Source organism: Phoenix dactylifera, unplaced genomic scaffold, assembly GCF_009389715.1.
Source record: "Phoenix dactylifera cultivar Barhee BC4 unplaced genomic scaffold, palm_55x_up_171113_PBpolish2nd_filt_p 001967F, whole genome shotgun sequence".
NCBI classification, from domain to species: domain Eukaryota; kingdom Viridiplantae; phylum Streptophyta; class Magnoliopsida; order Arecales; family Arecaceae; genus Phoenix; species Phoenix dactylifera.
In genome coordinates, this window is record NW_024069250.1 from 43,085 (window position 1) to 56,077 (window position 12,993).

Below are 12,993 nucleotides of genomic sequence, written 5' to 3' on the forward strand. Positions count from 1 at the left end.
GTCGTGCCATCTATAAGATTCCATAGTCGGTTGGCTGTTAAGAGGGGTAAAATACGTGCCTTCCGGATAATAAAATTATTTCGGTTAAGTTGAACAACAATTGAAGGCACAGTGGTAGATATAAACATGTAGTTAGAGAAGGATGCCATAGAGATAGCTAAGGTTGAAGGCTCTAATGCCACGTAGAAAAGAAGAGCATGTGGGAAAGAAATATTATGGGAGTCGTTTCCTACCTCAATCTTATGAGGCGATAAGTATGTATATTTGTAGTTGAGAATATATAAGATATTACAACTAGGACAATACAAAGATAGAAAAAAAAATAACAAGTGGATCCATAGGATAAATCCAAAATTTATACTATTCAAAATTCAAAATTTAAATTCAGAATTTAAAATTCAAAATTTCTCAAATTATGGATTCTTGATATATGGTTTGATATGGGGCTAAGATAAAAATACCGCAAACAAACGAAATAGATAAAAACCTGGTTGACGATTCTCAATATAGAGTATAAATAGGTGGAAGGCGCTGCAACATACAGTGCACTTCTGCATATAATAGTTGCGCCGAAGTGACTGCGCTATTGCTACAATTGATATGGATCCAACACTTTTTTTTTTCTCCTCTGAATATTCAGCGATTAAGACGGAACGGAAAAAAGGTAGTCATTCTTTTTTACAACTTACCTTCGCCCGTCAGCACATGAGGTACACTTTATTGCAATAACTTTTTCATTTTGGCCGCAGGAGCGGCTCAACCCTTAGGTAACTAAGGCCTAAGACCTGGACCTAAAGACTCTTAGCTATAAATGCATTAAGGCTTCTAAAAGATTCTTAGCTATAAATGCATTGAGGCCTCCAAGTCTAAAGACTCTTAGCTCTATAAATATAACACTGAGCGCCCAAGCTTAAAGACTCTAAGCTATAAATATAGCATTAAGGCCTCCAAGCCTAAAGATTCTTAGTTATAAATGCATTGAGACCTCTACAAGATTCTTAGCCATTGAAGCTTTCAAATAATTTTTAAATATATTTATTATTATTATTATTAGTGAGTTCGGCCTTCCAAATTTATCATGCTGCTCTTGATTTTAGATATGTTTTGCAGCTTTCCTTCGGCGGTCAGGAGGTCAGGTGCACCCTAACATCAATAATTTTTTTAATTTGAGACACTTATTGTATATATATATATATTATATATTATATATATTATATTATTTTAGGACACTTATTATAATTACTATTTTCATTTTTTTTCCAATCTAAATGGTTAGTGTGTCGCTGCCAGAGAATAGGCACCATTGCCTTTTAATTTTCAGCCAATCAAAGCCAGGTACATTCTACGATTAATAATTTTTTTATTTTGGACACTAATTGGATATATATTATTTTTTTAGAAAAATAGGCGCCTTTGCGGCACCCTGACAGGAATGCGGCCGCGAGCAAATCTGACACGCGTGGCTTGCAGATTTTTTATGGATCGCTCTTTACTGAAAAACGATAGATATGGATGAGACATAGCAACAGTTGATCGTGGAAAGTCTCGATCGCACACGTGCACGATCGTCTGTAGCCTTCCGTGTCAAAAAAAAAAAAAAAAAAAAAAAAAAAAAAAGAGGCACGATTGCCTGCACGAGTAAACAAAAAGAGAATTAAAAAAAGTGGATGATGGGTCTGATTTCTAGTTTCTTTTGTCGGTGCATGCAAGATTCTGTTTAGCTTCGCGAATATCTCGGGTGCTGCCCCCAAAATATCCAGAGAGGCTGGCTGGCTCGTCCAAACGAGCCCGAATGAGACGGAGAGTTCCAGAGACGAAGAGTTGAAAAGCAAGCAGCGGACTCGGAGCAACGCTCTTGTCGGTGGTCTCCGTCGAAGACATCATCCACCACCGCCGTCGTCAAAAAAAAAAAAAAAAACTGAAAAATTAGCTCCTCCCTAGGGTTTCGATATTGCCCTTTTCTTCCCTAACCAGTTCCATGGAAATGCCCGGGAGGAGATCCAGCTACTCCCTCCTCAGCCAATTTCCGGACGACCCGCCGCCCCCCAAATTCGAGTCGCCGCCGTCCGACAAGAGCCGCGGCCGATCCCCCTTCGATTGGCCATTACCATCGGACTCCATCGTTGCCGGCGACCACCGCGCTGTGAGGATCGGGCCGTCGGCGTTTCCTTCGGTGGGGCTACAAAGGCAATCCAGCGGAAGCAGCTACGGGGAGAGCTCGCTGTCAGGGGATTATTACCTCCCCACTACGCTCTCATCGATCACGGCCACCATCGACGAGGATGCCTTCAATCGGATCGCGACCGCTGGAGAGGCACGGGCGAAGGAGGGGGCGGAGGTGACCGGGTCGTCATCATCATCCAAAAGCTGGGCGCAGCAGGCCGAGGAGACGTACCAGCTCCAGCTCGCTCTGGCTCTTCGGCTCTGCTCGGAGTCAGCCTGCGCCAGCTATCCGAATTTCTTGGATGCTGGTGATCAGATGGTCCCAGCAGAGCGTGCCTCGGCGGAGTCCATGTCCCATCGTTTCTGGGTAGGCATATAGACATTACTTAATATTATTTCTGAATTAATCTATGAAGATGAGGAATTGTGGGTAGATATATCTAGATAATGGATCCAGTTTTTTGAATTCATTCTGGTAGTGTTTGCACTAAAAATAAGAAATATCGATGGACCAAATAAATCAACCAAAATTCAGTTAATTATTCATGCATGACACAATCAAGGCTCATGGTTGACCACTTGTCACTTGTATACGGGTCTATGAAATTGACTTTCTAAAGAAAGTTATTTGGATAAAGGAGTACCAAGGGAAGTTATTGCTGAAAAAAACTTCCTCTTTCATGATAAAAGAAAACGAGAAGACTTCTTGAACTCTCTGATATCCTTATGCAAGACTATGATGGATCTACTACAGTGTCTATACTGAATGGGCTATTTCAACCTCTTATCTTAGAACGAGGATTCTTTTATATAGTGGAAGTGTGACCTTCTCTAGAATGCATCTTAGTGTTTTTGTATAAAGATGCTTGAAATTAGATTGAATGAAAGTCGAATGTTCTCTCTCTTTCTAATCTAACTTGCCTGTTTGGTGCTTATCTTGCTTTGTTCAATCATATGTATGAAATGGATCAGTATTGTATAAGTTCAGATTAAATGAAGATTGATTAAATCCCTGTCTTTTTATCTTATTCATGTTTTGGTGCATCTTTTACCTTATTCTTCATTCCAATCTCTTAGAAATATTTGGTCCTCTTACTTAAGGCGTGAAAAGAATATGCGCTCCTTTAATCAATCTAAACCAAAGATGATTATGAGAGGAAATTTAAAATATGCAAACATTTTTTTGGTTTGATTGCTAGGATGATGAGTGATTAATTTATAATGCTAACTATGGCTACACTTCCATAAGTGATTTGGCATCTACGAGTGAATGAAGCTGAGTATGACTATTTAGTAAAAGACTATTAGGATTCAACTGCTAAAACAATAAAAAGTTTCAAATCAGACATGATGTATAATGGCTAGATTATCTCAGATTGCGCAAAATTACTTTTAGACCAACACGATTATTCACCTAATGATTAGTCTCATATAAATGGGAAGATTGGAAATGGTCAGTTTCTTGAGAATACCAGATTTGTGGTCGTTATCAAAATACACCATCTAATCCTAAATTCGGGGTGGCATGGCCATTCAAAATATATGGTTGATTTACCTAAAAATTGACTCTATGAATATAGGACTTGTAGTCCTAAATTTGGAAGGCATGGTTATTCCAAACATATGGTCAGTTCACCCAAATATAAAAATCAAGATGTTTGTTACAATCTTGAACAAAGTATGCTGAACCGATCGGAACCAGTCCGTTTAGCCTGTACCGGACCGGTACCGACAGGCACCGGTCCGGTACAGCCCTTGAAATCGGTTTCGACCCCAGCATCGGTCTGATATAGCCCTTGAAATCGGTTCCAAGCCCGTATTGGTGCGAATCGGGTCGGTTCGCACTGGTACGGGTTACAAAAAAGAATTTTGCTGTGCGCCATGGCCTTTTTGAGCATAGCGTGCAGCCTTCTCCGCTACCATGTGGCCACGCGTTGTCTTCGCTGTGGCCGAAAGTGGCACAGGTCCACGCATTTTTTCGACAACGCGTGGCTGTCCAATCACTTCGAATTTGGCCTCTCCTCCGCTCAGCTATAAAAGCTGAATGAGGAGCACATTTCAGATGCGAGGCAAGGGAAGGAAATGGATTAGCCAAAAAATTGAGGAAGGAAAGGAAATGGTAGGAATTAGCCCAAAAAATATTGAGGAAGGGAAGGGAAGGGTAGGGATTAGCCAAAAAAGACGGAGGAAGGAAAAAAAGGCATCCAGCAGAGGAAGGGAAAGCAGATCGAGCAGGGATCTTGTAGAGGCCGCGTGAAAAATATTGAGGTGAGAGAGCTTCATTTTTTTTAAAAAAAGGCAGATAATATGTATTACAAGTTTGTCATTTTCGCCATATAAGCTGCCGGTTCCGGTGTTGATCCTTCAGATTCGAAGGACATCTACGGTGAGCTACTTGACAATAATAAGAAGTTAGAGAAACGGATTGCCTCCTACAAGAGCAAGTGGCCTACATATGGGCTTACTTTGATATGTGATGGTTGGACCGGTCCAATAAGGCAGAGCATCATCAACTTTCTGACATATTATGATGCGAAGATCTTTTTCCACAAGTTAGTTGATGCTTTGGATAAGGTGCACGATGCCTCATACATCCTTAGACTTATGGAGGAGGTAATTGATCAGGTAGGAGAGGAGAATATCGTGCAGGTTGTCACTGATAATGGTCTGCAATATGAGTTGGCCGGAGAGATCTTGATGGAGCGGCGACTACATATTTTCTGGATTCCATGTGCTGCATATTGTATCGACCTCATGCGGATATTGGAAAGATCTGTAGGGTGCAGTATACGGTGGAGATAGCCTAGCGCATCACCAAGTATATTTATAACCATACATAGGTTCTTTTGCTGATGAGAAAATTTGTAGGAAAAGAGATTCTGAGACTAAGTGTCACACGATTTGCTACGAACTATATTGCACTTGATAGCCTTATTGAGAAGAATGGAGCCCTATGTCGGATGTTTGTTAGTCCGGAGTGGCAACAAAGTAGATATGCCCAGGCTGGCACTGAAGGAAGCAAGATGGAAGACTTGGTTACAAAGCAGTTATTTTGACAGCGGGCTACTGCGATAGTCAAGGTTATCAAACCATTATATGAAGTGCTGCGGGCCGTGGATAGCGAGAGATATTCCAGATGGGCTTTCTGTATCACATGATGGAGAAGGCAAAGGCTCAGATTATGGAGGTAGATCCAGCCCATGTCTAGGAGTACATCAACATCATTGAGCTGCGGTATGAAGCCCAAATGGGTAGAAAATTGCATTTAGTAGGTAAGCGATAACATTGATAATTCCTGATGGATGTATTTGTATAATTATTCTAAGACGGTCTTGTCTATGTGTAGTATACTACCTGAATCCTCGGTTCCAGTACGAGAGTCGAATTGGTATGGATGATAAACTTTTAGATGTTTTGCGTAATGTTATTTACAAGATGGAGCTTGATCCAGAAGTCGCTGCATCATGTATAGAAGAGGTAACTATGATTTAGTAGCATGTGTAAGTTATCGGATATTCTATTATTAATATAGTATAGCACGCTTCTTTTTCACAGACCAAATTATTTAGAGAGGGTAGCTACAGCTTTGGACAACAAGCAGCTGTCGTGAGTAAGACAACTATAAATCCAGGTATAATACAAATCAGCAAGATATTTTTACAGCTGAATTGTCTTCAACTATAAGGCCATCATATATGTAATTATCTTCAATATTTTTACAGCTAAATGGTGGATTCATTTTGGCGGATCTGCAAAAAATTTCAAGTAGATAGCTATCCAGATTCTTTTTCAAACGGTGTCCTCGAGTGGCTGTGAGCACAATTGGTCCACCTTCGCCCTCATTTATAGCAAACAGAGGAACCGTTTGACACAAAAGTGCCTCAATGATCTTGTTTATATGTACTATAATCTACGGTTGAGGCTAAAATAGATTCGGAAGGAAGTGAAGCTCAAGTATGCAGATCCCATTTATAAGACTTTCACAGATGATAACGATGATCCTATGCTCGGCTGGCTTGTGGGTCATCAGCAGGAGTCTGAGCTTGACGAGCTAGGATCGCTTCCACGACCAGCCGGCTTCATAGCCAGTGAGGCTAGGGTCGATCTAGAGTAATGGGCTGAGCGCAACATTCCACGCACTTCCACATATGATCAGCCACAGCCAGAGGGGAGCTAGTCACCACATGACTAGTACTACACACCTTCTCGGTAGATGATCGAGAGATGCTCAGACGAGGATGCTCTGATACCTAGTGGACTCGGTCAAGAGGGCGTCAATCCCAAGCAGAGAGGGGCACGAAGTGTAAGAAGGCACCTGGCCAGCAAACGAGAAAAGAAAAGGAAAGAGCCTCAATGGAGAGTGTCGAGAAGGAGACCTGGACCAACAACGATGAAGGTTTTGGTGGTGATGGGCCCCTCCATAGCCATGTTATCAACAACAAGACACCTCTCAAAGCTAGAGCTTCAACGAGAGATCCAAGAGTTCTTATGACCCGATGCACATTCCTCAGGAATTGAGCATACAAGACTACAACACCGCTTGGTTTGAGGGATGGGTTGATCTGCCTCCTTATTATGCTGATGATGCAGATATCGACGAGAAGCATCGCCACTCGACCCGAATTTAGATATCCGAGAGTGCTTTAAATGTATGTAATTGATTGTATCTTAATTTGAAGATATTTTATGTTCTTCATCTCATGATTTGAATCATTTGGAAGTAATAAGATGCATCATCTAGTTTTAAACCTTAAACCTAAACATAGAAACATCAAAAAAAAGATCCAAAAGGGAAAGAACTTCCCCCCCAAAAAAAAGACGCCCGAACTAGCCGAACCGGTACGTCGGTACGGTGCCCACTAGTACGTCGGTACGGTCGGTACAGCGGACCTTACTGTCTTGAATTTAGAAGGTATCATTTAAACTTGATCGAAAAGGCCAATTAACAAATGGCAGAAATATTTTAGGAATGTATATTGAATTTGATTGGAAAAAAAATCAATTGAGAATTGTTGTTCCACCAAATTCAAAATAAATACATCAGCCAAGTATGGTCAAATGACCAAGACCAATAAAGGCCAATTAACCAACAATGACAGATCAACTAAGGCCAAGAAAGACTGATCAACCAATAATTGTGGATCGACCAAGGCCAAGATGGGTCAATCAACAAAAAAATAGTTGATTGATTAAGGCCAAAAGGGCCAACCAATCAAAAATATTAAATAGATTGAGATGAAGAAAGGTCAATAAATCTAAAATAGTTAATACATCGAAAAAGAAAAAAAAACTATTCAGCCAAAACATTTCTTCATGCCAGCCACATGTAATAGCATGAATCATAGCAATCATCCATATACAATCGTTTTCATGCTATTAGTAATTTAAACTATTCGGGCTATTTGGAGCCTATTTACTAAGAATTAAAGGTAGGTGGTTGGTATTCATAGCACATATATTTGGTACTGAATAAAATAGTATATGCTTTTCTAATCAGCCCAGACCATGGTCGATAGATATGAATATAGTTGATTGACCATAAGTAGTGGCCTATCACTTTGCATGACTTACCATATACTTTAGCTGGTTGATAAACATGATCAGTAGATGTTGGTTAGTATTTCTTATAGTTGATCGATCAAGTATTGGCTTATGTTTATCTAGCTTAACAAAACTATTCATTTTCATTGAGCGGTGGGGGCATTTGTTTATACTAAAACTAAAAAATATTGATCAAGCAACAAGATTCAATTAATTATTTATGCATGACACATGGAAGCCTCATGGTTGGTCACTTATCACTTATATATGAGACCATCTTTGTGTAATTTTTCTTTCCTAGAATTAACTTCCTAAAGGAAGTTCTTTGGACAAAGGAGAAGTTAGTCATGCAAGGAACTGCCAACGATCACCAAGAGAGTTACCAAGACAAGAAGCAATCATCCAAGGGAAGTTAATGCTGGAAATATCTTCCTCTTTCGTGTTAAAAGATAAATTGAAGATTTCATTTGGATTCTCTCAAATTCTTACACAAGACTATGACAGATCTACTAGTGTCCATATTGAATAAGCTTTGTCAACTTCTTATCTTAGAACTAGGATTCTTCTTTTGAGTGAAGGTGCAACCTAGTCTAGAGTGCATCTTGATAGTGGTGTATTAAAGATGCTTGTAATCAGAATGAATGAAGGACAAGTGTTCTCCCTCTTTATAATCTAATTTCCCTTTTTGGTTCCCATCTTATGTTGTCTTGCTTTCCTCAATAATATACATTAGATGTATCAATATTGTATGAATTTTCTAATCTAACTTCCCTCTTTGGTGCTCATCTTATATTTCTTGCTTTTCTCAAATATATGTATTAGATGTGTCAATATTGTATAAATTCAGATTGAATAAAGGTTGTTTTGATCCCTTCTATTTATCTTGTTCGTGTTGTTGGTGCATCTTTTACTTTTCTTTTCATTCAAGAACTGAACAATATTAAGTCCTCTTACTTGAGGTGTGAAAAGAATCCGCATACGTCTAAGGGCGACAAATTAGTGAAACAAATTATTTCTCTTTTTAAGTGAAATTGTAGATAGATATATCTGGATAATGGATCCAGGTTTTGATTCCTTTTTAGGGCAACAAATTAAGAGTACAATTTGATCAACTAATGCTACCTAAATGCTGAATTATGCTGAATTCACACTAAAGATTGTAATGGAAATTCCATATTTCTCGATATGCAATATAAGGATGAAGGATAAGCATTATGAAGTTGGTGTAAACAAACTAGATTAAACCAAAAGAAATTAATAAAACCATGGAATAATTTACAAGTTCTAACAGAAAAGAAAGAAATGGCAGCACATGAAGATGAAGAATTAAAGGAACACATATTCAGCATGATTTTTATACCTCAACTTGACATGTAATTATAAAGTTCAAAGCTGATTTGAAGAATGTAGTATACATTGGAGTGCAAATGCAATATTAGGGTACAAAAATCATTAGATTTGTTGATGATCCAGATAAGTTTGTTGATGGAGTTTGTTAAGAAACAAGGTCTCTAAGAAAGTATGGTAGTGGTTGTTAAAGAATTGGATTTTTTTTTTTTAATATTTAGACCTATATGGTACTATAACATTTTTGTACAAAGTCCAGATGTTCGCCGAGTTGGTACTAGGAACTCGTACCGGTCGGCCAGGGCGGGTCTGTACGGTCCTAGTTCGGTACTGTATTGAGTACCAACACATGGTATACTTGGGGAACCTGCATGCCTAAATTTTTTTTAAGCTTTTCAAGTTTGATTAATTGGTAATCAATTTTAATTTAACTTTTTCAATAATTTTAAGTATAATTTGATGTTTTTTAATATTTTATGATCTCGGTATAAGCTAAATGATACAAATATAAATGGATAGTGAGATGTTGCTTGCTACAAGAAAGCAATATGAAATATTTTAAATCAACTAGTGAGATGAAAAATATAATATCATATTATCAATTATATGTTTTAAAGTACAATATATATATTGATATTTAAAATCTCATCGAGTAGCAATGCCTCTCGTAGATATCTGGATCATTAGTATAGTTAGAAAACATATTAGCCCACCCCTCTAACCAAGCAGCATTGTAGTCCTGCATATTCCATCTCCTAAGGAACGCGCTCTGGGTTATAAGCATTCTTGGATCTCTTGTTGAAATTCTAGCTCTGAGAGGTGTCTCTAGCTGATAATACTGATGTGGAGGAGCTCAATTTGAATATGCCGGTAGCAAAATTCGATCTGTAAGATGCTCCGAGTTGCGTAGGATAGTAGCCATCGAAAGACGATGCCTCAAATATACCGTATTCATATCTATATCCGTATGGATCGTAGTCTGCCTATGGCTGCGGGTAATAGGATCTAGTATATGACTCAAAAATTTGATACGTCTATGGATTTTACTTCACGTCTGAGGTCATCTACAACTGCATCGTAATCTTTTTGAATGACCTTGAGGAGTCCATCTTCTATAATGCAATCGTATCCTCGTGGGTTTATACTAGATTGTGCACTGTAGTCCCTATTCTGTATAGCATGCGTAAACTAGGACTCACTGGTAAAATAGAAGACCACCCTCCGGCTGTCTCATAAATGGTGGTCGTATATCATCCACTCCCTAACTAGCAGATCTATGACCACTAGAATTGTCATTGATGCCTGCCCGTGGTCTCTAAATCTAAGTAACTGGTTCTCCACACTCTCTATAGAGCATGCAGGTGCCTTTTTTTTCTTTTTTTGGTACACTGAGCAGCTACCTATTTACCCTCATTGCCTCTCTCTGCCTGGATATGCTAGAAGGATGGATTGTTGCCCTTTTGACCGAGTTGATCGAGTAACGTGGTGGCTTCGCCTAAGCAACGTTCGATCATATCTCTGAGAGGATATCTCGGACAAAGAGTCATGTTATGATCGGTTTTTTAGTGATTTCTGTGGCTGTGGCTGATTAGCTGGAAGGATACGTGGAATGTTGCAATCTGCCCATTGTCTTGCATTGATCCTAGTCTCGCTTGCTATGAAATTGGCTAGTCGGATCACTCATCAAGCTCTGATTTCTATTGTTGGCCCACAAGCCATCTGATTATAGGATCATCCTCATTGTCAACGAAAGCATTATGGATCGGATTTGTGTACTTTAGCTCAATTTCTTTTGAGTGCACTTCAGCCTTAACTCAGATTGTAGTGAATATATAGAAGATCGTTGAGGCGCTTCTGTGTCAGACGATTCCTCTGTTTGCCGTGGATGAGGGAAAAAGTGGACTAGTTGCGCTCACAGCTACTCGAGGAGACCATCTGGGCAAAGATTTGGATAACTAGCCACTTAAAATTTTTCGTGGACAAACTAAAATGAATCCACGATTCAGCTACAAAATATTGAAGAAAATTACATATAAGATAGTACTTATATTAGTAACATCTAACGCTAAGTAATAGTTATCGTTGATGTGTAATATACCTGAATTCATACTTTTCTTACTTACGACAGCTGCCAAGACTCCAAAGCTATGCCCTCTCTAAATATTTTGATTTGTGAAAAAGAATCCTGCTGTAATATATTAATAATTGAAGAAATCAGTTAACTTACGTATGTCTCTTTTAGACATTGTGCTGCAACTTCCTAGAATAGGCTTCATCTTGTAAATCACATTACGCAGAGCGACTAGAAGTTCTTCATTCCATATCGATTTTAGGTACGGTGTACTGAAATCTTGGGTTCCAGATAGTATGCTGCAGGTAGAGTTTCGTAATTGTTTTAGTAAAATTGTACAAGTAAGGAGCAGTCTAAATTTCAATGTTCTTGTTTATCTGCTAGATGCATATTTCTACCTATCTGATAGTCCAATCGTCGCTTAATGATGTCGATGTACTCCTAGACATACGTCGGATCTGCCTTTCTGATTTGAATCTTTGCTCTCTCCATCATGTGATACAAGAAGCCCATTTGGAGGTATCTCTCACTGTCCACGATCCAAAACACTTCGTATAATGGCTTGATAGCTTTCATTATCTTCTCAGTCCTATTGTCAAAATGTCTATCTCGTCCCCAAGTCCTCGACAATACTTTCTTCAGTGCCGACTCTTGCAAATCTATTTTTTTGTCACTTGAGACTGACAAACATTTTGACGTAGGGTTGTTTTTTCTTTGAAGAAGGCTATCAAGTGCAATGTAGGGGTCTTATGTTGTGGCCTATTATCAATGATGACCAGTTATAACATTTTTCTCTCCTACTTGATCAATCACCTCCTCATCAATCCGAGGATGTACATGGCGTTGTGCATCTGATCGGAAGCTTAACCGACTTATGGAAGAAGTCTTCGTATCGCAGTATATCAAGAAGTTGATCATGCTCTGCCAGGTAGGATCGGTCCACCATCACACATTATCGTCAGTCCATATGTGGGGCCATTTGCTTTTGTATGAGGCAATCTAACTTCTCTACCTCCTTATTGTTGTCAGAAGCTCACGTAGATGTCCTTCGGTCTTGAGAGGATCTACACCGGAACCGGCAACCTGTTATGACATAAATGACAGATCCTATAATATGTTATTGTTTACCGTATTTGTTGGGATGTAGCTAAAGTAAAACTAGGATTCAATAGCTCCGCGATATATATTTCTTCTTATCCTTCTTTTGATTGTTATCAACCTTTTGCTGCTTTGAATTCTTGTTCGAAAAGACATGCATCTAACATCATTGGTGACAGCTCCTGGTGGAATCTTTCTGGAGGAACTTTTTTCTGCTACTAAAAGCTCCGCGTAGATGTAATACGGACACCCTCTGGTGACGGCCTCTCTAGTTGAGGAAGTCCTCTTGAACTTTAGATCTGCTTTGTTGCTCGTAGAATCGGAGCTTGACTTTGTAGTATGAGGGCCCAAATTGAGCCATATGCCTGGCCACTTTATTCTGCTGCCATTAATCATCCGAGTTCGCCTGAATGACAGCCTTGATCTATGCCTTCTTGTCGTCTGGAGGCGGACGCATCTTCAGCCTTCTTGGAGTGTTAGGAAGGTGCTTTTTGCCGTTTGCGGTCCACCTCTGCCTTCTTCTTGGCAATCCTCTCCTTGCTGGATATGAAATCAGCGACAGTACTTCTTCATTAGCTGCCGAACTTTCTATAGACTTTTTTCAATACATAGATATGCCGGTGTAACCATTAGCTAAGTGCTGCTTCAACTTGGTTACCTCTTCTCTTTTGAACTTTGTATTGCATTAGTTGTACTTCCAGCGGTGCCCGACTTGAGAGCATTTACCCATGATCTTAATCAATATCATCTCTGGGCTCTTTTTTTTCTAATGA

General features: G+C 39.3%; 1 protein-coding gene across 1 annotated transcript; it reads left to right on the forward strand.

The window, feature by feature from the left end:
* The first annotated feature begins 1,749 nt into the window (after positions 1-1,749).
* Positions 1,750-8,397, forward strand: LOC120109267 (serine/threonine-protein kinase CTR1-like). The gene is made up of 2 exons (XM_039123022.1): positions 1,750-2,530; positions 8,006-8,397. Exons 1-2 carry the CDS (start codon positions 1,979-1,981, stop codon positions 8,009-8,011), a joined length of 558 nt encoding a protein of 185 aa, XP_038978950.1. The 5' UTR covers positions 1,750-1,978; the 3' UTR covers positions 8,012-8,397.
* Positions 8,398-12,993: the final 4,596 nt, after the last annotated feature.

Excerpts from the sequence above, each read along its gene's own strand:
- LOC120109267 (XM_039123022.1), top strand. The coding sequence starts at position 1,979 with ATGGAAATGCCCGGGAGGAGATCCAGCTACTCCCTCCTCAGCCAATTT.